Source organism: Candoia aspera, chromosome 4, assembly GCF_035149785.1.
Source record: "Candoia aspera isolate rCanAsp1 chromosome 4, rCanAsp1.hap2, whole genome shotgun sequence".
In the NCBI taxonomy this organism is placed as follows: Eukaryota; Metazoa; Chordata; class Lepidosauria; order Squamata; family Boidae; genus Candoia; species Candoia aspera.
Genome location: NC_086156.1, coordinates 32,291,243 through 32,318,802, shown reverse-complemented (window position 1 = coordinate 32,318,802; position 27,560 = coordinate 32,291,243). Strand labels below are relative to the sequence as shown.

Here is a 27,560-nt window from a genome sequence, read left to right as displayed (position 1 = left end):
TACATGTAAATCCAAGAGAATTTAATAAGTTACTTGCAAAGTGTTATTGCAGGCAACAACATCTACACAGTTTTAGTTCCAAATCCACAAAAACACACAAAATTTATACAAATCAGCATAGTAAAAATTAATGCCTTAAAGACTTTGCTGGCAGAATTAATTTGTAGATCCTAGAATGAGTATTTCTTCTATTTTTCTTCTTTTTTCTTTTTCTTACAAAAGATTTACAAGTGAAATATTACTACAAAACTTTTATAAGGTTTTTTTTTTTTTTTGCAAAACATTTACAATTTGACCACCAACTATTTCTGTTTCAAGATAATTATGTAGATTTAACACCTTATGCTGCACATTAATTTTTGTGGGATGACAATTGTGACATGCATTAAAAAAAATCACAAGGCTTCAGAAATGGAGACTTAAATACAAATTTTGCTGCAATAAAACAATTATAAAATTGAAAAATAGGACTCAAACATCATGCTTACCTAACAAAAACTTGTTCTCCTAAGTTACGTACTTTTATTACTTCTCTCATGAAACAATGTGATAAATAATGACGTAACACCGATTTCTAATGTAATCATAAAACACATACACAACCCTATCCCAATAAAGCATATTAAAAAAGAAAAAAAAAACAATTCCAACACTGGAATTCTGTCATGATAAATACACTTTGCACCGATAAGTACGATAAAGCAAAATTTTATAATGGTGGCCAAGGGAATGAACAGTGAAATGGCATTAAACAAGCTACTACTGCACATCTGTGCCCTATTACATACAACAGTTATATCCCACTGAGTCAAATAAAGGACACTGAAATTTACGATCCTTCTAAGACTGAAAAGTGGACTCAGAATGGTATGAAGAACAGACTATCAAAATGTTTTTAATTCCAGGAGTAATAAGTGCACCTGCTAACACAAATTAATCTACATTAGATTCTGTGATACCAAACAGATTTTGATACACTTGTAATAGGGATTTGCTGCAGTTTACAATTTTCATTTCATATCTGCATACTTAAGTATGCAAAAAGAATATTTAACAGCTGTGCAGAGTACTCAACCCTTTATAAAGTTTTTTTAAAAATCTAAGTTAACATGATTCTATTAGGAAACATTTGCTTAACCAGATTTTTTTCAGCACTGATTTTAAAGCATGATAAAATATTTATTTGATGTTGCAATTGATCTGCAACAAAAATTAATTAGTATTATCTAATGGCCATCTGTATTAAATATATTGTCAATTTGATTTTGATGTTTTAAAGCCAGATGTATCCGTTGAGAATATTTTAAATAAGATATACAAAATGATATACAAAACTCCAACTAATATTTAAAGTTTGTTAAATCTTTACAAAAGGTTTAAGAAATTTGAAATTTATAACCACAGTGTAAAATTGTTTTCTTTGCTATATATGTGAGCTCATAGTATGAAAGATTTTCAGCTTCATATTTCACTACACAGGGCATTCCTAAAGTGTACACAGTACAAACAACTATCAGTAGATCTTAGTCTTTAAAAATGCATGCAATGTCACAAAACTGGAACTTGTATATGTTTATAAAAGTTGTTTGTCTGGAGTTTCAAGCAGCTCCCAACACAAAGTATAATGCTAATGGAAAAGTCTTAATTTCCTGCACTGTACTTTAAAGTTATATCACCCAAACATTTTGCTGTAAAAATGTAAAAAGTGTTCAGGAGAAGCTTTTCAACAGGGAAGATTTGCAAAATGTAATTTTTATGTCTAAAATTGTTTAAAAATCCAAAGTACTTTTAGCCATATTTTTGTTCTGCATTCAAATTTACAACAGTTGCCACAATCCAGCAAAGGATAGCTGCACAGGAAAACAGTTTTTCACACATGCAATTAAGACAGATGGACTTTCCTGTCCATAAACCAATACGCTCATCTAGATGCTGACAACTGATGTGGACAAAATGTTTATCCCTATCCAAGGAACCAAGTGGTATGGCTGAATAGTAGTCAGTAAGAAGAGCTGGATCTGTAACAATTTTCATTTTGTGTTTACTCTCAGCAAGCTGTTATTAAAGAAACTCACATTAGAGATGTATCACCCTCATATATGTTTAGAATATATTTTGTTTCTGAAAAATCAAAATAATTATTTTTTTACTATTTGCTGGTTTATTTAGTTACTGTGATGTAGGAAGGGGTAGAATGTAAAAATTTGCTAGACTCCAAAAAACTTTTGCAACACACACTGTGCATCCAAAAGGACTTAAACATGAGTTTCCCAAATTGCAGTTTCCAATGCCGCATAGTAAATCACTTTTGACACTGAGACATCTTTAAAAAGGAATCTGTAATATGGCAGAAGAGCTTTTCAAAGGAAAGAAAAGGTTGAAACCTTACTTGCTGGACAGAAACTCTTGAGCAAGCCAAAATTAGCTCTTTGGATCCCAGCCAATCTTTTTCATAAGGAACAAAGCTAACAGATAATTACTCCAGAATTATACTTTTGGTTGCTCATCTTTTTCTTTGGCTAGTGAGTCAAATTCTAAAGAATCCAGTACTTTTAACACAATATTTGCTATTGAAAAATGTTGTCCGTGGTGCATAAATGCTACAATTTATAGCATTTTACCTCCCATTATCTCCAAGTGTTTAATAAAATTTAAATATTTAAATTACTGGCTTCAAAACAGAGATTAATCACATTTTAAGAATAGATCCTGTGTTCTGAAATGGGATGAATTAAGATAGAAGATTTGTGACACATATCATCATATTTAAATTTTACTTAGAAATTAATTAAAATTTTATGTCAATATATTTCTAAGATTTAATATTTGCTACAGAATACACTGGCTCTATAGATCTCTTACCTCTCCTAGAAAGAGAATAATCTGTGTTTACTGATTGTCATTATACACACTACTACAATGTAGTGGCCAAAATTATCTGAGATGTACCTCAGATCCATTTCACATGCTGCCATCTGATTTTTAACAAATGAATAAAGATGGCCAAATTTAATACATATGTCTCACAAAGAAAAGAAACAAAAGGTTTTCATCTTCACTAGAGTACTTCACATTTATGTGCCTTTTGGACAAAGTAAATTCCCATGAAAATACTAGATTTTTGTAAGGAAAAACTCTAACCAACAGCCATTCTGTTGCATATTCTTACTGTTTGTTGTTACAACAAACATTTACATCTGATAAAGGAGAAGAAAATATCCAATTAAAAATCCTTTATGTGATACAGAGCTACCAAAATTACTACAGTGTGGGAGCAATATTTTCCTCATCTGTTTTATCCATAATTTATCTATGAATTGGTTCTAATTTCAGTTTCAAAAATGTTGTCTTATTGTACGAAGTACACTTCCTGTGCTAATTCTCCAACTTGGAATACTTACAGAAATCAAGACTGAATACATGATTTCCTGCTCTGTAATACATTTTTAACAGCCCACTTCCATATCTTGAAAGGTATGTAAACTTAAGTGCGGTTCTAGGCATCTATGTAACATTACTTCAGAATTCCTCCATGTTTGTTGAAACATTTGGGGTTGCTGGATTTGAATCTTGAGAAATGGCTGCTACTGTGACAATCCTTGGAGATCCAAGAACCTCAGTAACTGAAGGGTCCAATTCACCCGAGGTAACAATAGCAAGGGCTGTTCCTCCACCTTTTTTGTTCTGATGTGTTTTGACATGCTTGGAGAGATGATCACTTCGCATAAATCTTTTAGAACACTCTGGGCATTCAAACCGTTTCTCACCTGTCAAGAAATATTTTTCAAATTAACATCATGGGCAATTATCTATGTATAATCAACAGTACAATACCATGACTTTAACAGTTTTTATTGTATTTCTCTTTTGCCTTCCTAAAGTATAGCAACTTTGAAGCTTCAGTTATTTTCTTGTTTTGAAACTTTAAGTAAACTTTCATTTAATAGGCTCATGGGGGGAAGAAATATCTATTAAAACCAAATGCCCTTTAAAGGGCAAATTGGATTTTTTGAGGGGACAAAAGGGAAAGCGCTCAGAAAAGAGGAGGACATATGGGCAGCTGGGATACACTGTGCTGGGATATGAGTAGCAGCAGTGATGGGGCTTTCATTTCCAATAATCTAGAAAACTCAGCCCAATAAGGACTCTGAAGGATGTATCAGTAAGTTCCTACTGAAGGGAACAATTTTAAATTTTATATACATTTAAAAGTCAGAACACTAGAACATAAATGAACTTTATTTTTTAAATGTTTATACAAACCGTTCACTCACCTGTATGGGTTCGCCTATGTCTCTGCAATTCATCACTCCTCGTAAATCTTTTCCCACAGAAGATCCAATTGCATATAAATGGCCTTTCTCCCGTGTGCCAGCGAAGATGTGCCCGGAGATGAGATGTTTTCCCGTAGACTTTACCACAGCCTTCAATATGGCAGATATGTTGTTTCTTTTTTCCTGGTTCATTGCTGCCTCTATCAAATGCAATTCACTAATAGTTAAAGTCAGACAATTTCAAATAAGGACTATGTTAATAAAAATAATGTCATTAAAGATGTAACAGAAATACGTAAGCAAAGTAAATACTATGGCCCTGAGAAACCTGATACTTAATAGTAATTACGGCAACTACCTTCCATCCCCTTCTCTACAATTTGGGCACGAACAAGCAACTCTTCTTAGTCTTTTGCCAGGCTGCACTTCTTGATCAGAGGCTTGCTGGGCCTGTTGCAGCTGCACTTGGGTTATCTGGTCAGGACTAACAGCGCCCATGGCTGCATTAGCTATTCCTCCAACTGCAACAGTGACAGGAGCTATTGTCGCTTGCTGCACTTTCACACCTCCATCCTGTCCTTGTTGTTGACCTGGAAAACAAGAAAAATCTTAACTTCTATAGCTCAACACAGTAAGATCATCACATTTTGTTTTGCATCCTGGTTACTACAAAACAGAGGGAGAAAGACACTTACCTTTATCTATTTGATTTATATACTATCACAATCCGTTTACGGTTTACAATAGTAAAACAATATGAAAACTAAGACAACAATAGAGATGGGGTGCACTCTTCACCCCAAAATGGTCTCTTGGAAAGCTATGTTTTTACTAGATTCCAGAAGAATGACCACCAGTCAAAAAACAAAACAAAAAAACAAAAACACCACCACAAGGGCTGCAAGAGAAAAACATTGGCTGCAAGCGGATTCCCTTAATCTCTCAGTAGCAAGAAATGGTTAACATTACGTTGAGGGGACAATTTACCAGACTGAGTTGATCCACAAAGAAGAATCAGTTCTATAGGTATATAGAAGCAAGCCATATAAATCCTTCTCATATGCATATTTCAAAGGGAGGGGTGCTATTCCTTCCAAATTTATTAAACCCAAAGTTCTTTACGTTAAATATGAAGTTAGTAACCACTCAAACATATATTCTGCTAATTATAAATATACAGTAACTGTGCAGTAACACGCTTGCAGAATGCCACATCGGAGGTGGCATTTTGCTGTCTTGGCTGTGGTAATTTCCACACTGCACAGTAAAACCACTGCGAGAAAAGGTAGCTGTGAAATGTGAATGTAGGAACAATAAATTAGGGTCATAAAACTGACTGTATTTGTTTACAAAAGCAGGCCTTTATAAAGGTAACGATGTTGCAAATAATGCAGTATATACATTTTAGTAATTTATGAATAAATGGGATCTCACATTTGCAAGGTCAGTCATGAGAACTTTCTGCAAAACCCAAAATTGACTGATATTTGGACCTGTTCATAATTCCTCCACCTTGACTAAAGCCCCAGTTCCAGCTGAAGAAAAGCAGCCCCAAAGCATAATGCTGCCAGCTCCATGCTTCACTGTGGGTATGGTGATGCGCAGTGTTGTTTTTGTGCCAAACATACTTTTTGGAACTATGGCCAAAAAGTTCAAAGAAAACCAACCAAGCCCGGCTATATTTTGCAAAAACCTACATCAAGTCTGAAAAAAGCATGTGGGAAAATGTGTTATGGTCTGACGAGACCAAGGTTGAACTTTTTGGCCATAATTCCAAAAAGTATGTTTGGTGCAAAAACAACACCGTGCATCACCAAAAGTACACCATGCCCACAGCGAAGCATGGTGGTGGCAGCATTATGCTTTGGGGCTGCTCTTCTTCAGCTGGAACTGGGGCTTTAGTCAAGGTGGACGGAATTATGAACAGGTCCAAATATCAGTCAATTTTGGCACAAAACCTTCAGGCCTCTGCTAAAATGCTGAAGATGAAGAGGAATTTCACCTTTCAACACAACGACGACCCAAAGCATACCTCCAAATCAATGGAAGAATGGCTTCACCAGAAGAAGATCAAAGTTTTGGAATGGCCCAGCCAGAGCCCGGACCTGAATCCAATTGAAAACCTGTGGGGTGACCTGGAGAGGGCTGTGCCCAGGAGATGCCCTCACAATCTGACAAATTTGGAGCGCTTCTGCAAGGAAGAGTTGCAGAGATTCCCAATGCAAGATGTGCGATGCTGAGAGACTCCTACCCCAAAAGACTGCTGTCATAAAATCAAAAGGTGCTTCAACGAAGTATTAGTTTAAGGGTATGCACACTTATGCAACCACATTATTCTAGTTTTTTTATTTTTATTTCCCCCCCTAAAAGATTTCAGTTTCTTTTTCAATTGAATTGTACAGCTTGTAAGTTATATTAAAGGTGGAAAAAATTCTGAAGTGATTTATCTTGGTCTGATTTTTTTACATCTCAAAAACCTGGCATTTTAACAGGGGTGTGTAGACTTTTTATATCCACTGTACATAGTTCCATAGGTGGAACTACACTCAGACACATACACATACACACCCCTTGTATAATTGAAAGATATCATTAGTGACATAGAAAACCCAAGCTAAATAGGCACAACTGTTTTATCATTTAATCTGAAAGATTCCCCCTAAAAAGGAAGAGGAGTAGACAGAAAAATTATGGACACAGAAAAAAAATTTTGGCCAATGCTTTCCTAAATTATCAATATAATGTTATTAACTACAGTTGAAGCCAACCATGGAAATTCACACACACCCAACAATAAATGTGTGCCAAATGACACACTGGTATGTATATAAACCTGCCAGAAGCCAAAAAAGATGAAAGAGTCCAGTCAAGAAAAGAGGAAAAAGTCAAGAAAAATAATTTTACCTGATTAACTACTGATTAAAATAATTGCCTGTAAAATAAAAATATCCATTTACAAAACTAATTAATTCACCAAATGCATTCCCTCTCACATATAGAAACACACAAGTATGAAGTTCTTTCAGCAGAAACAACAAAAAGAGGGAAAAACCAAGGATGGAGATGGGGTAAGGGGAAAAGATTAGCTTCACTGGGAAGGAAGGAAAGAGATGGAGGTGAAGTGATGGGAATGGATAGTAATTAGAGAAGAAAATAAAAACTTATATTAAAAAAAAAAAGCCTCACCCAAGCCATCACCAATCTTCCAGGGTGTCCAGGCTTTCCAGCAGTTATGTCTGATGTAATGATTGCCCTTTTTATTTTCAGATGTTCCTACTCTTATGACCCCATCCTAATTCACAAGTAATTATTTAGGGGAGGGACCTTGTTTCCCTATCAGAAAATAAAATATAAAATGAGGATTTCCTCAGAGATGGAAGATCAGATCCATTTATTCTTTTATTCTTGACACAGCATTAAACACAAGCATGGTAACACAAAATAACTATTAAATAGCTAAAAAAGAAAATCAGATTGGAAAGAATTGGTGAGTTCATTAGTAGAAAGACAGTGCTCAGGGGTGGTAAACCATGAACTATTCCAAGGACAAAAGGCAATAAAAAGAAAAATAATGCCCCAAACACTGGAGTACAGATAATGGATCACTCGATAGATCCGACTGTCAGTGAGGAACAGAATCTAAACAGAAATATGCTTTGGATCTTACTGCCTTTTCTTAGCTAAGGTAAAAGCCAGTGAGTCATCTTCTTTGCTTTATTCTTTTTCCTTTTACGTAAGTACAGAGTACCTGGTAGTTATGGATATAGGGAGAACACAGCATGTGATGTAACTGGCGCTGAGTTTGATGGTGCCATCAAAGTTAACACTGAAGAGTATTTTGACGCTAGATAAACTTCTAAGATAGAGGATTAAAAACTAAGAGCTGTAATACATTTAAAATAGGGCATGGCAACATCTGTTGCTGTGAAAGAGTTTTGTTATGAAAAAATTATTATGAAAAAATAAGCATTAGAGAGGTATAAAGCCGCCAGAGGAATTTGTTTATATGATTTGTATGGCCGCCCATCTTAAAACATAATTCTGGGCTGCTCACAACAATAAAACCCAGTAACCATAAAATTATAAAACAAAACCGTAAAACCAAGCAAAACTCAATGCCTCAATCATCCCCTTGGGATTCTCCACAACCAACTCCAAATATCTTCATTTCACCCAGAAAGAAAATGGGAGCCATTGCATCCTGCAAGAGATGCAATGTGGGTGAACCTAGGAATATCCAATACTGTGTGCCACATTGTGTTCAGGGCCAGTTGTAGCTTCTGAGTGGTCTTCAAGAGCAGTCCCATGTAAAGTGCACTGCAGTAATCCAAACGGAAAGTTTACAATGAGTAAGCATAAAGCACTACTTTTCAAATCATGAAAACATCCGCATCATTTTTGAAGCAGCCTACAAGACTCATGGATCTTGCAAATCAGTCTTGCAAATGAGGCAGCTGCTTTCATGATTTGAAAAGAAATTCTTTGTACACGCTCCTTCTTTCAAAGGTCTGGCACAGGCCTAATATGCATCTGATTTTGTTATTAAGTGTATTCCTGTTTTAGGATTGGAGAGATATAGTTAAGATTGACAAAGCCAGCTGGGTGACCTTGGGCTAGTCACTTTCTCTCAGCCCTAGGAAGGAGGCAATGACAAACCGTTTCTGAAAAACCTTGCCAAGAAAACTGCAGGAACTTATCCAGGCAGTCTCTGAGAATCAGACACAATTGAACTGATTAAAAAACAAAGAAGTTAAAATTGAGAGGTATTTTTCCTTGAATACAAGACAGGAGAAAATGTACCATTTCATTTATGAAACAGTCTTTGGCTTAAGTGTAAGCATCCACAGATTACTTTGCTCTCCACTGAGTATTTGCGAACCTTTCAGCTCATAGAATGTTCAAAGAAATATATCCTTGGCCTAAGTATATATAGGATTGAAGTAGAGATGACTTGTTAGTGAAGATCAACTTATGAAGCTGAAGCAAATGATATAACCGCAAACAAGCTGAAATCAGAAGGCTTCAATTCAGATTGTACAGGCTTATTAACTAAAACTTTGAAATTTTTTTGATTTTATAAATCAAGGGTGCATTCAGGGCTAAAGTTGCACATCCAAAAAGGAGTGAGTGGGTCAGGACAAAAACAAATGATTTGTTAAATAATTATAATTAATCCAAATAAATATCCATGATTAAGTATGAACACTCTCCAGTTAGCTTCACCCATCTATCATATTCAACAATTATTGTTTGAGAGTCTTCTGGGTGTCTAAGGGCTACAACCAAGACCTTCAAGGGCTGCAAGAGAACTTTGAAGCCTTACTGTAGTTCTGGGGTTCCACTCTAGATACCTCACTGACCTTCATTCAAGACAAGCATAAGATAACAGAGACAATCAGAGGTTGGCCTGTTTCCCATGGGTTTTCTACTTTTGCTGTAAATAAGTGGAAAGATCAAGACTGCAGAGATTAGCTTCCTCACAAAACCACCATGTATGTGATGTTCCAACTTTACAGGGGCATATATACCTCAATGGATTTAAGGGAGGTTTAATGTATGTACCCCTCAAGGATACAGTATGGTGCAGCCCTTAAAACATCCTTGTTTACCAATGGAATTAAGCAGCTAATTGCACCACCAACTTTTAGTTGGAAACTATTTATAAGCATGTTAATATAACGAAAATGTAACATTAAAAACATAATATTTAAGAAATAGATGAAGTTGTGCATTTATGAAAAAATAGAGACCTTCATGAAGATATACATACAGTTTTGTTCTAAACATAGCCACTTGTGGTCCATAGCAAATTATACAATAGTGAAAATACCTCTCTGCCTATGAAAGGTTCTGTATAAGCTTCCTCCTAGATAATATGAGCAGATCCAGTGATAGTTGACTCAAATGGTTAGGGGGTTGAAGGCTAGTCCACAGATTAATTGCCTGCATAGAGTTAAATCCTATACCAACATGGAGTCAATTGGAATATATAGAAAAGGCAAAACTATGGATATGGATATTGCTATGCTTCAATCATGCTTGCCAATATGAAAAGATTAGTGCTATGCTCAAACTTGGAGTTATGCTTATTGTATCTGAATAAACCACATCTTAAACCAGCTTTCAACTACAAATGCTGGCTTGTCTTAGCAGAGTAAATCTAATGTATTTACTATGAATCACAAAATTGTTCCCATATTGGGGTATAGCTGAAGATTTACAGTCTGACTCAGATAGATATGAGGAAGATATTAGGCCTGACTCAGCCTTCAATTGATGGAAACTATAAGGAATTTTCTTCCAAAGTTCAAAGCTTTGTGTTAAAACCCTTTTCAAAAATATCAGGGGAGAGCCAGTTTGGTGTAATGGTTAAGGCATCAGGCTAGAAATCAGGAGACCGTGAGTTCTAGTCTCACTTTAGGCACAAAGCCAACTGGGTGACTTTAGGCCAGTCACTTTCTCTCAGCCCTAGGAAGCAGGCAATGGTAAACCACTCCTGAAATCTTCCCAAGAAAACTGCAGGGACTTGTCCAGGCAGTCGCCAGGAGTCAACACTGACTCAGAGGAAAAAAAATCAAAAAACATCAGGGAAGAATTTATATATGCCTAACCTTAATAATACAAATTTAGGATTTGGTACAATGCTTGATTTAGATTACACAACTGCACTTATTCAATAAAACTCAATCCTAGAGTGCAAGGCATAGCATAAGAGAGAGCAGCAGTACTCAAGACCATCAGTGAAAACCACCAGACCTTTTGAGTTTTGGATTCAATGAGTATTTACAGAATACACAGCCAGTTTATTTCGAAAGTAGTGTTTCTCTAATTATACTTTCATAATGCATGAATGGGTTTTAACTAGGAAAACAGAACTGGGAAAGCTATAAAATGATTGTTAGAAATTATATATCCAGCTTTCACTACAGAAAATTGTTCAATCTCTAAATGCACTCTAGCACTTTCTCCTCTGATCTCCAGGCCAAATATAACCCAGTGGATTAAGATGGAGCTGACATGGAATACAACTGCCTAAAGCTGTTTGCTGTTCTATATTCCTGCACCAATAAAGTAAGCATCTCTATGTGACAGCAAAGGAAGTAGGACTGAGAATGATATATGTGGGACAGTGAGATATCTGCCATCTGTGTTGCCTACAACCTGACCAATAGCTAGTTCAGTCCATGGGCTGAAAATGATTCTCAACCTCATGCTCAGTATTAAAATAACAAACAACTATATTAAAGTATATATAGCTATAGTAAAGTATATAAATACTTGAACAGACTGTAAACACTTCTTGAATTTCAGTGACAAAATTGATTACATAGTCCCAAATTCCATTTCATAACTCTTCTTAACCCCAATTGATACAAAGGCCTTCAACTGCACATTATATGCTGACATGTAAACCCCTGAATTTTCTTTTTCAAAAAAGCAATGATTTCAGTAGAGTGGGAAGCAGAGGGGAAACTGAGCCTAATTGTACCATATTGCATTTCTTTCTAATTTATTCCCCAAATTAAAAATCCATTTACAAGAGATTAAAACATCTTCCTGGTCCACTTTTGCCCAGCCTAATTTTCTCCCTACTTTTGTTTCTCTTCACCTCTCCAAAATCAACATTCAGAACTCTTTTACACATAGTAGCTTTTATTACATATTATTCATGTATTTTTCAAATTTCTATCACCTTCCATCTCCCCCCAAAAAGGGGTCTCTTCTCATATTAGAACCTTAATGTGCTTAGTGTAGAGATATTTCTATCAATGTGTCACTGAAACTGAAACATCAAATAAGTAGTCCCCTATTCTTTTTGCTTCAAATTGAAATATATTTATGGCTGCTTTTTGCCTCTTGCTATATAGTCAACTGTTGTTTTCACTTTTCCATTATCACTTGACTTCTCAGATTCATTTTACCAGTATCAGATGGAAATATTAACCTACGTGTAACAAAAAGGCCATAATACAGGTCATGAGAATTAGGTAACTATTCAAAATGTATATACATGTTAAAACAAATAGTAGTAGTAGTAACTTAAATTCTAAGCACCTTATCCTAGTATAATTTTAAATAAATGGAACAAGCTTCAAAAGCCAATGGTATCAATTTGAACAGATCAGCCTTTCTCAGCCTAGTATCTTCTGTAAGGTTCGTCTAATATACTGGACAATATTTGATTGGAAGGTTGGAAACAATGTGTAATAATGACATTCATAAATTGCTATTATATAGTCTTTTAATAGAGTGTAGTTAAAACCTAAACCATGTCTCCAACAGTGATTTATTTCCATGAGGTTCTGTACGTCAAACAGAGTTATATTGGGAAGACAGACAAAAATTAGGTTTTTAGGAGACAAAGAAGCTATAATAAGGTAGGCTTGAGTATATAGCAGTTTATGAAACAGTAAGTAATAATAACATATTTACATAGAATAAAAGAAGGAAAACAGAATGCTCTAACTATATGCCTACATTGAACAAAAGATGGATACTAATCCTTTTCAGTTTCCAGTAATTTCTGGTTGAAAATTTGGAGTTAAGAGAATTCTGAATTTCCTCCAATTGACTTAATTTGAAAATTTAAGTGACCGCTCAACAAGTTACAATTAGTTCTATTGGAACTATAATGTTGCACTGAAATCTGAACAGAGAAAATAATACATAGTACAAACCAACATAAGCAATAAACACCAAAGCACATTAAGAAATCAACTAATTTGTTTACAGATGGAAAATGCTGAGAATAGTAAATGATTGGGTATGCAGTAAGGGTAGATTGTCTTTCAGATGCTGCTAAATATACGATTTAATACTAATTTTAAAAACTTCATGTAAACCTTCTCAATGTTGCACTTTTTTTTTACTAAATGAGTAATGAAAGATGTCATGTGGCAATTTAAAAGACCGTTTCTTTAAAAAATTGGCAAAAGTAAACTTGTGTTACTAGTGTTTGCTGGAATTGCCTCGGAAATGATAAGATTCATTTTATTCATAATGGACCAGTTTTTTAAAAAAAAGTTAGAAGTTTATACCTATTTAGAAAGAATGCTTAGGCACTATCATTACCAAAGACTATATATACTTCTTGCTTAGTCAGTTAATGGAACTGTAGGAAAATGAGCACAGGGCCTTTGCATGAAATATTTAAAAGCAGCAAATTTATAGTAATCAAACAGATTAGTCACCACATATTTAAGGGAACAGATTCATAAAATATACTATATTGTCTTAATGTTGCTATTGTTACACTTGATAACTAAACATTTCTCTTTATTTCATATCTTAAGGTTTTTTAAGTTGTGAAGTTTGTCTATATGTACATGTAAATGTGAAGTCTATATGTGAAGTTTGTCTATATCTACATGTAAAGATATAACCTTTTTAAAACTTCACTGTAAGTCAAGGCCTAAAATTATAAACACACAGACCTATCCAATGTTTATCTAGTAGGAATTGATCTAAGTACCAGATTAGATTCTCCAGATTATACATATTTATAGAACCCTGCATTAGAGGACTCATTAACCACCACATAAATAAAAAATATTCCTCTTTGTTGTTTGACATGAACAACTTCCATGCATTATAGCAATTCAAATTTTAAAAAGTAATATAGGACAACAGTCATTAAACATCAGGACAAAAACAATATACCACACCAAAGGCCTATAATATATAAGGCAAACTATGTAACTTTTTACCATAGTAGTGTAAACTTCAAAGTTCTATTTATTCTAGAAATCTTTTCCCAGTAGTATGTCTACATTTCACATACATGGTCTCAGACCTATATTCAATCTCCATACTATTTCTTTGATCTTTAATCTAATTTCTTTAATTTGCATATCTAATCATGCTCATCAAAATACAGTGATGTGCATTTAGATATAATTGTTTTTCAATTTTTGGTCCAGATTATTAGACACCCAATTAATACAAAGACATAATATTTAAGTTTGAGTCCCTAACATAATAATTACGTTTGAGAGAGAGCACATTTTATGTCAGGAGAGAATACATAGCTTATTATCCACATTGTTATACAGTAGAAAATGTTATATTTTATTGAAATTCATTAACATAGTTTTTAAAAGTCACACAATTTTTTTACAACTTGTTCTTACTTCATACACTGAGAGGACACTGCTACTTTTGCTATTATCATGCAGTTATGATGAAGGCTCCAAAAAGAATTAACTCAAACTGTGCTCAAAAGACATTTATTTATTTAATTATTCTGAGCAGCTTACAATTAAGACTATATATAAAAGAGTATATAAAAGATACAAATGACCAGAAGAGCAAAGTATTCAAATCAAAACAAAATAGGAAAATGACAAAAAGGGGCCCTGCAATCACTGTTCCCCAAGGTCTGGGAGAACAACCAGGTCTTCAATAATTTCCTGAACTTAAGGGTGGGAGCCACATGAATTTCTGGATCTTTTGTTTGCTACAATGACTATGTCTGGTGATAGGTTGTACTGATAAGACATCTCACCAATCTACTGATGGAAAAGGCAGTTCTGAAAGGGTTTTCAGTAATAATTGTGGAGTGCAGCAAGACTGGAGCAAAATCATGGTTACAGTCACATTCCTATAAAACAAGGATGGGGATATATATAATACAGACGCTGAATCTTTGTTGTGCACTTCAATCCAAAATTTCCTCCCTATCAGAAGGAAAATAGCTACATGATGCTGCAAGGGTAAAAGATGAGTAGTACTACTGCCCTTTATATAAATTCCCTATATATGCAACCTATTGAAATGTAATAAAACTCAAAATTATTTACTAGATCAAGATGCAGCCTGAAAAAAATAATCATACTGATATAGAAAGTGAAAGAATATATGAACTGTTAAAATGTAACAGTAAACCATGACCTGAGCTTTAAGGTATGCAGGTTCTTCTTCCACTGTTTTTCCGTCACAGTAATTATAAATGACCATATCTTGGTTTAGATTTCTTAAAAAAAAAATAAACTATTGCTTACATTAAATAACAAAAGTTTTTTTTAATCACTGCAGATATAGGAGGAAGAAACAACAGTATAATTATTATATCTGAATTCCTTTAGAGAGAATTTAATCTGATTCTCTTAAAAACAAATGCCAACCTTTGGTCAAATGTTTTCCTTAGCCAAAGTGAGGAAGAAGACCATGTTTATACAAATGTATATTTATTATCTACAATGCAGGCAAAAGAAAATGCTTCTCTACCATACTTCATAAATCTTTCTTAAATAAGAAATGGCGCTTGACTCCTATTCTATATACAGTATTAATATCTCAGTTCCAAAAGGGAACTGCTGGTTCAATTCATCTTTCATTCATAAACAGGATTATTTTTCCTAGCAGTACTATTCATTATGATGGTAAAAATTAAGTATTTTAATAACTGAAAAAGTTATGGTCCCTCTTTGCAAACTATACTATATACTAATTTTGACAAGATTTGTCTTTCATGTATGTTCCTACATCTTTCGAAATATTTTATGTTCCTATTCTGCAGATTCAAAAAGAGTCTAACTTTCTTGAAGAAGGAAATTAGTAGTCAGTTTGCAAAAATGAATCCCAGGCTCCTGAACAGAATCAGAAAGTTATTAGATCAAAGCATATTATGTACATATAATTCAGGCAATGTTTTATTGAAATGTAAATATATAATTAGATACTTATCTAATGCAGAGGCTATAACTAATATTTTAAAGTTGCAACTTAAGTTATTATTTATAATGAATAGCTAAAATCGTGAGAAACCTTAGGAGTTATGAATCATAAATTTTGTCAAAGGCTTAAAGATGGAAATTGACCAACCCAGGACAGAAAGTGTCAAGTTTTATTACATAGCCAAAACCCAAAACATCTCACAGTGCAGACATGCTGTGAATTTCCAGGCTTTCCATGGCAGCCCTTCGCACCATCCAAAAATTCCATTTGAAAACTTGGGTTTAACAGGCTCCTCTATTCAGCATGAAATTAAAAAAAAAAACAACCCTCAGTAATGCTTATGCAATATTGGTGCACCGTACTATTTTGCTAATGGAAAATGTATCTTTATATACTATTGTGTATAAAGGCAAGTATATCTTTATACACTATTATGCTTCCAAATGAATAGGACTTACCTGCAACACTTGTAATGGTGACTGGCACTCCTTGCACTTGAACACCTGCAGCACCCAAGTTGGCTACACTTACTGTTTGAAGATTAGGCACTGAAGCAATCTGAGCAGCATTAAGTGTTATTGGTGTGCCAGCAACAGCTACTGGTGCTATTTGAGCAATTGTACCACCACTCGAAGATACAGGGGTAATAGTTAGCTGCTGGGGTAGCCCAGCATTTTGAACTTGGAGATTTGAAAGACTTTGAAGATTTTGGACTTGTACTGTCTGCCAGCTGATTTGTCCTGATGGGGTTAAAGTTGGTGCTCTTATGAGTACTTGTGTTGGACTCAATGCTTGCAGCTGAACATTTTGCAAAGACTGTTGCTGAATGGTTTGAATAGTTTGTCCTGACTGAAGCTGAAAAGATTGTGGAGAAATTGCTTGAATTATCTGCTGCTGAGGCTGTTGGATCTGTATCTGCTGGAGAATAGGTTGACCTACTATTTGAACCTGTTGTAGTGAATTTGACTGATCCTGCACATTTTGCAATCCATTAGATTGAAGCTGACTAGAATTTTGTGCCTCTGTTTCAGATGTGGTAGTTTGAGCTTCTTCAGTACCAGTTTCAGAACTATTTGCTGTGCTTGCATACTGGCCTGTTTCTGCAGTAGTAACTAAAGTTTCACTGCCTGTTAGTGATGTGGAGGCTGTAGTTGTGCAAGTGGAAGAAGATGGCGAATCAGGCATAACACTAACAGAAGCTGTTGTGACAGGTGTTGACAATAGCTGGTTTCCATTGGAAAGTCCACTATCAGTGGACTGGGCAACCTGTCCAGAACTACTAGTTGCAACATTTATTACAGGTAATGCTAGAGTCACTCCCCCAATGTTTATAGGCAATGAAGTTACAACTTGAGCCTGAGTACCAGCAATAGGTAGCTGCAATGGAATAGAAACACCAGGCCTAATCTGGACAGGCACTGTTTGATTTGCCAAATTCTGAGCAATAATATTCCCAGAAGCTGTCCTATTTGTAGTTGCAATAATAGCTTGATTATTTCCTGCAGGAATGAGCTGAATCTGACCCTGTATATCTTGCAGAGCTGTGGCATTAGCGGGATTTATCTGAATTTGTTGACCTTCTGTTGTCTGAATTTGTGGAATCACTTGGTACTGAACACTACCACCTGAATTCTGTACTTGGATGACTTGAAATTGTCCTTGAGTTACTCCAGAAGAATTGCTTGGTTTCGTTTTTGAGGGGGATACATTTCCATTGTTGCTATTGGAGGGACTTGCTGCAGTTGAAGCAACAGAAGATGTTTGCTGGTTGTTGTTCTCTTTTGAAGCAGGAGGAGCTGCAACAAGTTGCCAAGCATTTCCAGCAAGCTGAGTTGTTACTAATTCTAATTGCTGTGGTTGACTCTGAAGCTGCACCAAACCCTGACTTGGATCTATAATAATCTGTTGTCCAGTTGCTTGATTCTCACCAGGAGTTCCTATTTTACTGCAAGTTGCTGCCAACAGAGCCAAAGGGGAAGGCTGAGAATCCTAACAAAAATATTATGTGTATTAGGACCTGAACTACAAAGGAGCAGCAGTAACAGCATTCTAGATATTATTAAGAAAGTTAACTAAACATAAAGCTATGGAGAGTGCATTAAATGGGAAAGTTTTAATCCCAAATTACCTACATTACCTGCTCCAAGTAATCATTTCTTCCTCCACTAAGCCTTTCAGAGACCTCTGCAGTAAATTTTGATGAAAATCCATCCCATCCCATCTGGAAATACATGTAAGTAATGAAGGATGTTTGCCATCTATCTCCCTCCCTCTCTCTTGTTCTCCTCCATTTTCTTAGACATTTTACCTGAGAAGCTCCAGTTTTGTTTTTCTTATTGTTGTTCTCAGCCTCAGGAGATTTCTCTCCCTCGGAGGGCATAGCTTCCTCCTTCTTTTGATCTTAGAAAGACAGACAGACAGAAAGAAATGAAACAAACTCTATTAAGCATCATCCTTCACTTCTATTTTGGCACAGAAAGTAATCAGAACATTCTCACCGACCCCTGGTCCTCCATGCTCCTGCTAGTTGAAAGCCCCTGTCCACCTCTCTAGTGAAAAACAGGGAGACTTAAGAAACGTGGTTTTAAACCCGGCCTACAGGGGCTGGCGAGTGAACGCACAGAAAGGGGAGTTTTGATTGGTTTCTGCTATCGGAGACTGCAAGGCAGAGGGGAAAAAACCACCCACAACCCTCCCCCTCCTCCTGCCCCTAAAGCATCCACGGCTACTGAGTGGCCCAGGATGCTTTAGGGGCAGGAGAAGGGAGGCGCAGGGGAGGGGAAAATGGGAGGAAACAGAAACGAAGGAGGGATGGATGGATGTGCACAGAAGGGAGGTCTAGAAAAGAAAGGAATGGAAGAGGGAGAAAGGAGGAGGGGCAGAGGGAGGGAAGAGAAAGGGGTTCGGGAGGAATGAGGCGGCTGGGTGGGATGGCGCGGGAAGGCAGCGGAGGCGGGAGGGAAGGAGGGGGCCTACGTACCGCTCATCCCGCATTAACGCCCGCTGAGGCGCGGCTCGAGGAGGAGGGAGGGACGGAGGGCGGGGTGCTGGGGGTAGCGGCGAGAGAAGGCCGGTCGCTGCCGGAGCTGGGAGGAGCAGGTCGGCCTATTTTTCCACGAATGGCCGCCGCTGGGCTGTGGCGTAGCTGCCCGTCTCTCCGCCCGCTGCCGTCGCCTGTCTCAGCCCCGGCGCCTGATTGACAACTTAGAGCCGGACGAAGGGGGGAGGAGGGAGGAAGGCGGGGCCCGGCGAGGCCTAGGCTGACTCCCACTGAGGAGGAAAGCGAAGCGAGCGGCAGCTGGCCTGGAGGAGAAGAAGGGGCGGGGGAGGGAGGCGAAGGGGAGGAGCCAGGGCGGCGCGAGCCGGGCCCTGGCTTGAAAGCAGGTCAACCTGCAGCGGGGACCCGCGGCCGCAAAAGCGAGCCTGTGGGGAAGGGTGCGCCGAAGTAGGCGCGGCGGGGAAGAAGTGAGGCGAACTGCCGCGGCGGGGCTGGCTCTCCCTTCTCCTCGTTCGGCGGCGCGCTCCCCCATAGCAAAAAGAAAAGCGGAGGCGGGATTAAGGGTGGGGCGACGCAGAAGGACTTGGGTTCTCAGCCCGCCCCTACCGCCCAAGCGATTCTGTCGCTGATTGACATGCCTCGGCGAAGCCGACAACGAATGAAATAGGAACCCGAATGAAGGCGCGAACCAACTCTTGCGCCTGTTCCTTAAAGCGCGGGAGAGAGGCGCCGCTGGAGTCTGGTCACCCTTGTGACTAAAACTCTCGATCGTCATATGTTGAGGCTGATCTGTATCTTCCTTATGCCAATTTAGGCTGTTTGGTTGCTGCTGCCCTTGTGGAATACAAAAAGAAAGGGAAACAGCTATCCCCCGCCGTCAGAATACCTCTCCAAGGCTGCGTTTAGGGGTTTTTTTTAAAGAACACTTGTTTGTGATTGGCTATAAAGGTGCACAGTCCATATCGGGATTTGTAGTTCTTAGTATAGTTAGCGCGTGCGCAACACAGACCAGGTGTCACCAGCTTGGCTTTACGGTTGTTGTTGTTTATTCGTTTAGTCGCTTCCGACTCTTCGTGACTTCATGGACCAGCCCACGCCAGAGCTTCCTGTCGGTCGTCAACACCCCCAGCTCCCCCAGGGATGAGTCCGTCACCCCTAGAATATCATCCATCCATCTTGCCCTTGGTCGGCCCCTCTTCCTTTTGCCTTCCACTCTCCCTAGCATCAGCATCTTCTCCAGGGTGTCCTGTCTTCTCATTATGTGGCCAAAGTATTTCAGTTTTGCCTTTAATATCATTCCCTCAAGTGAGCAGTCTGGCTTTATTTCCTGGAGGATGGACTGGTTGGATCTTCTTGCAGTCCAAGGCACTCTCAGAATTTTCCTCCAACACCACAGTTCAAAAGCATCGATCTTCCTTCGCTCAGCCTTCCTTATGGTCCAGCTCTCACAGCCATATGTTACTACAGGGAACACCATTGCTTTAACTATGCGGGCCTTTGTTGTCAGTGTGATGTCTCTGCTCTTAACTATTTTATCGAGATTTGTCATTGCTCTTCTCCCAAGGATTAAGCGTCTTCTGATTTCCTGACTGCAGTCAGCATCTGCAGTAATCTTTGCACCTAGGAATACAAAGTCTTTCACTGCTTCTACATTTTCTCCCTCTATTTGCCAGTTATCAATCAAGCTGGTTGCCATAATCTTGGTTTTTTTGAGGTTTAGCTGCAAGCCAGCTTTTGCACTTTCTTCTTTCACCTTCATCATAAGGCTCCTCAGTTCCTCTTCACTTTCAGCCATCAAAGTGGTATCATCTGCATATCTGAGATTGTTAATGTTTCTTCCAGAGATTTTAACTCCAGCCTTGGATTCCTCAAGCCCAGCTTGTCGCATGATGTGTTCTGCATACAAGTTGAATAGGTAGGGTGAGAGTATACAGCCCTGCCGTACTCCTTTCCCAATCTTAAACCAGTTCGTTGTTCCGTGGTCTGTTCTTACTGTTGCTACTTGGTCGTTATACAGATTCTTCAGGAGGCAGACAAGATGACTTGGTATCCCCATACCGCTAAGAACTTGCCACAATTTGTTATGGTCCACACAGTCAAAGGCTTTAGAATAGTCAATAAAACAGAAATAGATGTTTTTCTGAAACTCCCTGGCTTTTTCCATTATCCAGCGGATATTGGCAATTTGGTCTCTAGTTCCTCTGCCTTTTCTAAACCCAGCTTGTACATCTGGCAATTCTCGCTCCATGAATTGCTGAAGTCTACCTTGCAGGATCTTGAGCATTACCTTACTGGCATGTGAAATGAGTGCCACTGTTCGATAGTTTGAACATTCTTTAGTGTTTCCCTTTTTTGGTATGGGGATATAAGTTGATTTTTTCCAATCTGATGGCCATTCTTGTGTTTTCCAAATTTGCTGGCATATAGCATGCATTACCTTGACAGCATCATCTTGCAAGATTTTGAACAGTTCAGCTGGGATGCCGTCGTCTCCTGCTGCCTTGTTATTAGCAATGCTTCTTAAGGCCCACTCAACCTCACTCTTCAGGATGTCTGGCTCTAGTTCACTGACCACACCATCAAACCTATCCCCGATATTGTTATCCTTCCTATACAGGTCTTCTGTATATTCTTGCCACCTTTTCTTGATCTCTTCTGCTTCTGTTAGGTCCTTGCCATCTTTGTTTTTGATCATACCCATTTTTGCCTGGAATTTACCTCCAATGTTTCTAATTTTCTGGAAGAGGTCTCTTGTCCTCCCTAGTCTATTGTCTTCTTCCACTTCCGCGCATTGCTTGTTTAAAAATAATTCCTTATCTCTTCTGGCTAACCTCTGGAATTTTGCATTTAATTGGGCATATCTCCCCCTATCACTGTTGCCTTTTGCTTTCCTTCTTTCTTGGGCTACTTCTAGTGTCTCAGCAGACAGCCATTTTGCCTTCTTGGTTTTCTCTTTCTTTGGGATGTATTTTGTTGCCGCCTCCTGAACAATGCTGCAAACTTCTGTCCATAATTCTTCCGGGACCCTATCTACTAAGTCCAGTCCCTTAAATCTATTCTTCACCTCCACTGCATATTCCTTAGGAATATTAGTGAGCTCATATCTAGCTGATCTGTGGGTCTTCCGTAATCTCTTTAGTCTGATCCTAAATTGTGCAAGAAGAAGTTCGTGATCTGAACTACAGTCAGCTCCAGGCCTTGTTTTTATCGACTGTACAGATGTCCGCCACCTTTGGCTGCAAAGGATGTAATCAATCTGATTTCGGTGTTGTCCATCTGGTGAAGTCCATGTATAAAGCCGTCTCTTAGGTTGTTGGAAGAGAGTGTTTGTTATGCAGAGCGAATTGTCTTGGCAAAATTCTATCAGCCTATGTCCTGCTTCATTTTGTTCTCCCAGGCCATACTTTCCTGTAATTCGAGGTGTCATTTGACTGCCCACCTTAGCATTCCAGTCTCCTGTGATGAAAATAACATCTCTTTTAGGCGTGTTGTCCAGTAGGTGCTGCAGATCCTCATAGAACTGCTCTACTTCAGCTTCTTCAGCATTTGTGGTTGGGGCGTATATTTGGATCACTGTGATGTTAGATGGCTTGCCCTGAATTCGAATTGAGATCATTCTGTCGTTTTTTGGGTTGTATCCAAGCACTGCTTTAGCCACTTTACTATTAATTATGAAGGCTACTCCATTTCTTCTGTGGTCCTCTTGTCCACAGTAGTAGATCTGGTGGTCATTTGATGTGAAGTGGCCCATTCCAGTCCATTTCAGTTCACTGACGCCCAGGATGTCTATCTTTAATCTTGACATCTCACCAATAACCACATCCAATTTGCCCTGGCTCATAGATCTTACATTCCAGGTTCCAATGGTGTGTTGATCCTTAGAACATCGGATTCGCCGTTCACCACCAGCACCGTCGGCCGCTAGCCGTCCTTTCGGCTTTGAGCTAGCTGCGTCATCACGTCTGGGGCTAGTTGAGCTCATCCTCTGTTCCTCCCCAGTAGCATTTTGACCATCTTCCGACCTGGGGGTCTCATCTTCCGATGGTATACCGACATATCTCTGGTTGTACTGATCCATTTAGTTTTCACGGCAAGAATACTGGGGTGGGTTGCCATTACCTTCCCCAGGGATCGCATTTAGTCTGACCTCTCTGTCATGACCTTCCCGTCTTGGGTGGCCCTTCACAGTTTAGCTCATGGCATCATTGAGGTGCTCAAGCTCCAGCACCACGACAAGGTAACGATCCTTTGCTGAAGCTTTACGGTACTTAGTACAATTCGCTAGAAGCGTCTCTGTAATGTTTGGGTCGTGCTGATTTGCGTATCTGGTGGTTGATTCATTCGCAGGGTGGGCTGCCATGGGATATAGTCTCCCTGGGCTTACAAATGTCAAGAGTACAGAAGGCGGTGGATGTAAAGTTAGTGTTTAGCGTCATCTGATAAATTGGAGCCAGATTTGAGTCACAAAAATGCCTGAAATGAATGTGACTCAAATCTGAATGAATAGCTGAATGTGACTTGAGTCAAACTACAGTGGATAGGATTACGATTTTGCTTTTTTTTTTTGTTCCCCAGTGCCCAGTCTTAAAATCTCAAGTTCAAAAACTTCCTGCTTGCCACAGAGAGAAATCAATTGGTGCAATATCCTTGTTGTGATTATGGCATAGCTATGTAAATTTGCAGAGGTAGCTGTCAATCAAATAATAACCCTAAATCATTTGGCTGGAAAAGAAATAGAAGATGGCTGAAATAAGCAGATATAATCAATTGATGGGCAAAAACATTTTGGTGGGCAAAAAAAAAAGCTGGGGATAGTAACATATTCAAAATTTACACTTGTGATAATGTTACTTGGTTTTCTTGTTCTAAGAAAAAAAATCAAAAGTAAATTTCATGTAGGATTGCAGTTTGGTAGCAGCAGGATTGAACTGGTCAAAATAATTTCTATAACTAAAGAAAAGAACTCTAGGGAGTTTTAAAGGCATTCTTGATTAGTCCGCATCTTTTTCTCTAGAGCTGTTCTTTAGTTGGAAAGATGATGACCTAACATGCTAAGGTGGATCATTTAAAGAAATCGTATGCTATTAGAACCTGGGCCTTGTAACTTAGCTTGTTGAGTAACTTGCCTTACCTCGTAATTTTTGTTTCATCTGAACTTGGAGAACAGGGCTCTTTTGTGGGGCACTGGCCATTCTCTATCAAGCATAAACTCATCTCAGTTGTACACTAATGTAAGAGGTCAGTGATAGAATATATAAAGAAAATAAATAGTTCTATACCTAAACTATTACTTCTCATTGATCCCTCCACTTCCCAAAAAACAGTGATAGGGGAGAGAAATTCTCAGTGAAGTTTAAATTCTCTTTGGCCTTTTGTGGTTTGTAGGTTCCATGTTACATCAAGCCACCATGTTACATTAATTCCATGACATTTTGGAATGTCAACAACTGGGTTTGCACAATATTCTTAGCCATAATGTGATTGCCTGGGTCTGGTTTAGTGTCTAGTGTGATTCCAGCTACTGTTTATGACTTAGTGCAGTGTGTGAATCCAGCCCTTTGTGGTAGATTCAGTAAACCATAGTTAAATAAGCTGGCTTAATGTGTTTGAGTTTAGTCTCATATCGCTCTGAATTTGCCCTTGGCAAATTTTTGCTGGTTGCTAATTTTTTTGGCAGGGTTCAAAAGACAAACTAAACTATAGTATGGTTTGCATGGTTAAGTCCACCATTCCTGGACTGTAAAACATGAGATGGCACTAAAAAGAGAAAGTAAACTAACTCAAAGTGATAGTTGTAAGCATGGGGGGAGGGACAGGGTTTCACAATGTTTTGGAAGCTGATTAGCTTGCCCATAAAAAGGGGAAGAACTGTCCTGATGCACTTCCACTTTTCTAAGGCAAACCTGCAACTATCCTGAAAATTAAATATCAAAGCCTGGAGCAAGTTTTGTGAGTCTAGCCATCAAACTCATTCACCAATCACAGCACTTTTATTTATTTGGTTACTATTTAGTTGGTTTCATTTATGTGGTTGCACAAATTCATTTATTTTAGGAGGTTGTGCTACTGCAAAGTTTGAGAACCCCTGCTTAAATACCTTGCTCCTATTTAGTGACGGTTCATATTTTTGCTGGCCAGATATGGTAGTCTCAGGCTTCTTATATTGTGTGAATTGAAACACTCATAGTTTATTCAATAAACTCTGACTAAGCAAAACATGGCTTAATATCTTGTATGAGTAGAGTTTTAATGTCCTTCTACCATGGTATGCCTGGTGAACCCTGCTGTTGCCCTCAGTACAAAGGCTTTACAGAAGGAAGGAGCTATGTTCTTCCTGCCCTCCTGCTTGTGATTTTTCAATGTATTATTACATATATTTCCAACAACATGAACTGTATGATCTTAAAGAGCTCAACTTCAAAATATTTTTACTTCCGTCCTTTCCTATTGCATCCTCATAGGTTATGGAGAGGTTTCCCTCTATATCTCAGCTTAGTCAAGGCATAGTTAATGGAGGAGAGAAATGACTTTTTTGATGGATCAACCTGCCTTGGGAAACTAGCTTGATTCCTTCTCTGACTAACTAATAACACACCTCGATGTGTTATTTAGAAAGGCATTTAGCTACCATATTGTCTGTGTTTATTATATACTGTAATCCTTCTTTGTAATTTTCTCTTACTAGTTTTAACTAATAGCTGCCCTTGATGCTGCATAAGTGCTAGATAAGCAAGGTTCAATCTTTTTGTAAATATCTTATTTTGCTTTTTTTCTGGGAAAACAACAAGACACATAAGAGTCTCCCCTCACTGTTCTTACAATAATATAAACTTGTAGGTGAGATTGGCTACAAGATGTTGACTGGCTGTGTTAGCAGAAAGCTCCATGGTCACACAGGGTCATAAACCCAAGTCTCCCCATTCCTAGTCCAATAGCATTACCAGTGTACCATAGCAGCTCATTGTATGTGTTTTGAGGAAAAGTATGTCATTCCTACCATGTTTCGGCCGCCTACGTATATGGGAAGTTATGATTGATAAAATGAAAGATGTCAGGATTTTCCCCAAAAGTTTTCATAATACCATTGTACTTTTAGTTTGATACTGAAAGTTCATAGTAATTAAAACAGTGTTATGGTTACAAAGAGAGACCAAAGGATTAACTTATAACATCATTGATGTTATTGTGGTTACAGTCTCAAATTGTAACCACTGAATCCACTTTAACTTAATTATAAACTTAATATTATAACCAGAAATAGGAACTGGAATCCAACAAAATACTAACTTGTATCTGGAGGATTAGCTATTGATCCCACTTTGCACCTTTATGTTATATCATGTACTTATGTTAAGTTCTTGAGTTTTGATTAGTAGTGAAGAATTACAAAAGAAGATGAATCTTTACTTTTGTTTTTTGAGAAATGCTTAAATAATGGATATATTTCAGCAAATGATGCTTTTCTGACTATGATATGTTTAACATGTATGTCACGGGGTAGATGTGAGGATTCTTGGGATTGAACAGAGAAAACCATAGCACACAAGGACTGTCTTTTAAGCCAGCTAATTATTTTCTTTATTCACAGCATTGTATAATCATCATCATCATCATCATCATCATCTTTACTTGGAACAGCTTACATTCTGCAATGATACCTTTAATATTGTTAAACAACATCATCTGCCTATCCCAGGTCCTTGGGGAGGACTTGATAGGTGGACAAAAATACCAAGTCCAGTCTAAACATCTGGCTGACTTTGCGATCAATGATAACAATAAAAGCTAGCACAAGTATTAAAAGATGCCAATACTGTAATATCAAATATAAGCACCATCTCACTGCAAGAAACAAACCAACTGATGTACAGCACAGCTGCAGTTATAACTGAGGATCTTGGATACAAAATCAAGAAAAAAAGCCAAACTCTGCATCACCAAAATGGAAGATCAGGTTGGAAAATAAGCCCAGCATGCTAGGATTAGATACAAGCAAGCTAGAACAGATGAAAGAAAAGAAGATAAAGAACAAGAAGACCAAAGAATACCTGATCGAGAAATATCACCTAGAGACAAGGAAGATCAAAGAAGCTCTGGAAATAATAAAGCAGCAAGTTACAGCCATAGCCAAGAAAATCAGCAGATACGAAGCTTGAATTGCATGTTACAAACAGAACCTCCAATTTCAGTTGAATCAGAAACATTTCTACCAATCCATCAATGGAGAGACTGCAATGAATCAGCCAACACCTGACAAAGAAGAAATAGTGCAGTTCCGAATGCAGCAATGGGACAACCCAAAGAAATACAACAAGAATGCAGCTTGGATAAAGTAGGTGGACAAAGAAAAAAAAAAAGCTGAAATGAAAGAACTTGTAATAACAGCAGAAATGGTGGAGAAAAGGGCAAGGAAGATCAAGAATTGGTCAGCACCAGGTGAAGATGAACTGCATGGGTTTTGGTTGAAATATCTGACTGGTTTGCACCCACTCATTGCCAAGCAGTTTAACAACATATGCAAGGAAATGAATTTGAAGAATGCTTAACACCATCTGAAATGGAATTGCTGCTCAGCACTGAATATACAGCCAAGATAGTGCAATGGAGTTTGG

At 37.9% G+C, this 27,560-nt stretch overlaps 1 protein-coding gene across 1 annotated transcript; it reads right to left on the bottom strand.

The window, feature by feature from the left end:
• Positions 1–19,470, bottom strand: SP4 (Sp4 transcription factor). The gene is made up of 6 exons (XM_063303748.1): positions 18,931–19,470; positions 18,259–18,350; positions 16,409–17,939; positions 4,633–4,864; positions 4,275–4,474; positions 1–3,767 (listed from the first exon to the last, which is right to left on the bottom strand). Exons 1-6 carry the CDS (start codon positions 18,935–18,937, stop codon positions 3,520–3,522), a joined length of 2,310 nt encoding a protein of 769 aa, XP_063159818.1. The 5' UTR covers positions 18,938–19,470; the 3' UTR covers positions 1–3,519.
• Between the last annotated feature and the right edge of the window lie 8,090 nt (positions 19,471–27,560).

What these genes read in the sequence shown, in the direction of transcription:
- SP4 (XM_063303748.1), bottom strand. An exon ending in TGTAGAGAAGGGGATGGAAG is followed by an intron (nt 4,475 to 4,632) that starts GTAGTTGCCGTA and finishes TGCATTTGATAG; the next exon opens with AGGCAGCAATGAACCAGGAA. An exon ending in ACATAGGCGAACCCATACAG is followed by an intron (nt 3,768 to 4,274) that starts GTGAGTGAACGG and finishes ATTTCTTGACAG; the next exon opens with GTGAGAAACGGTTTGAATGC.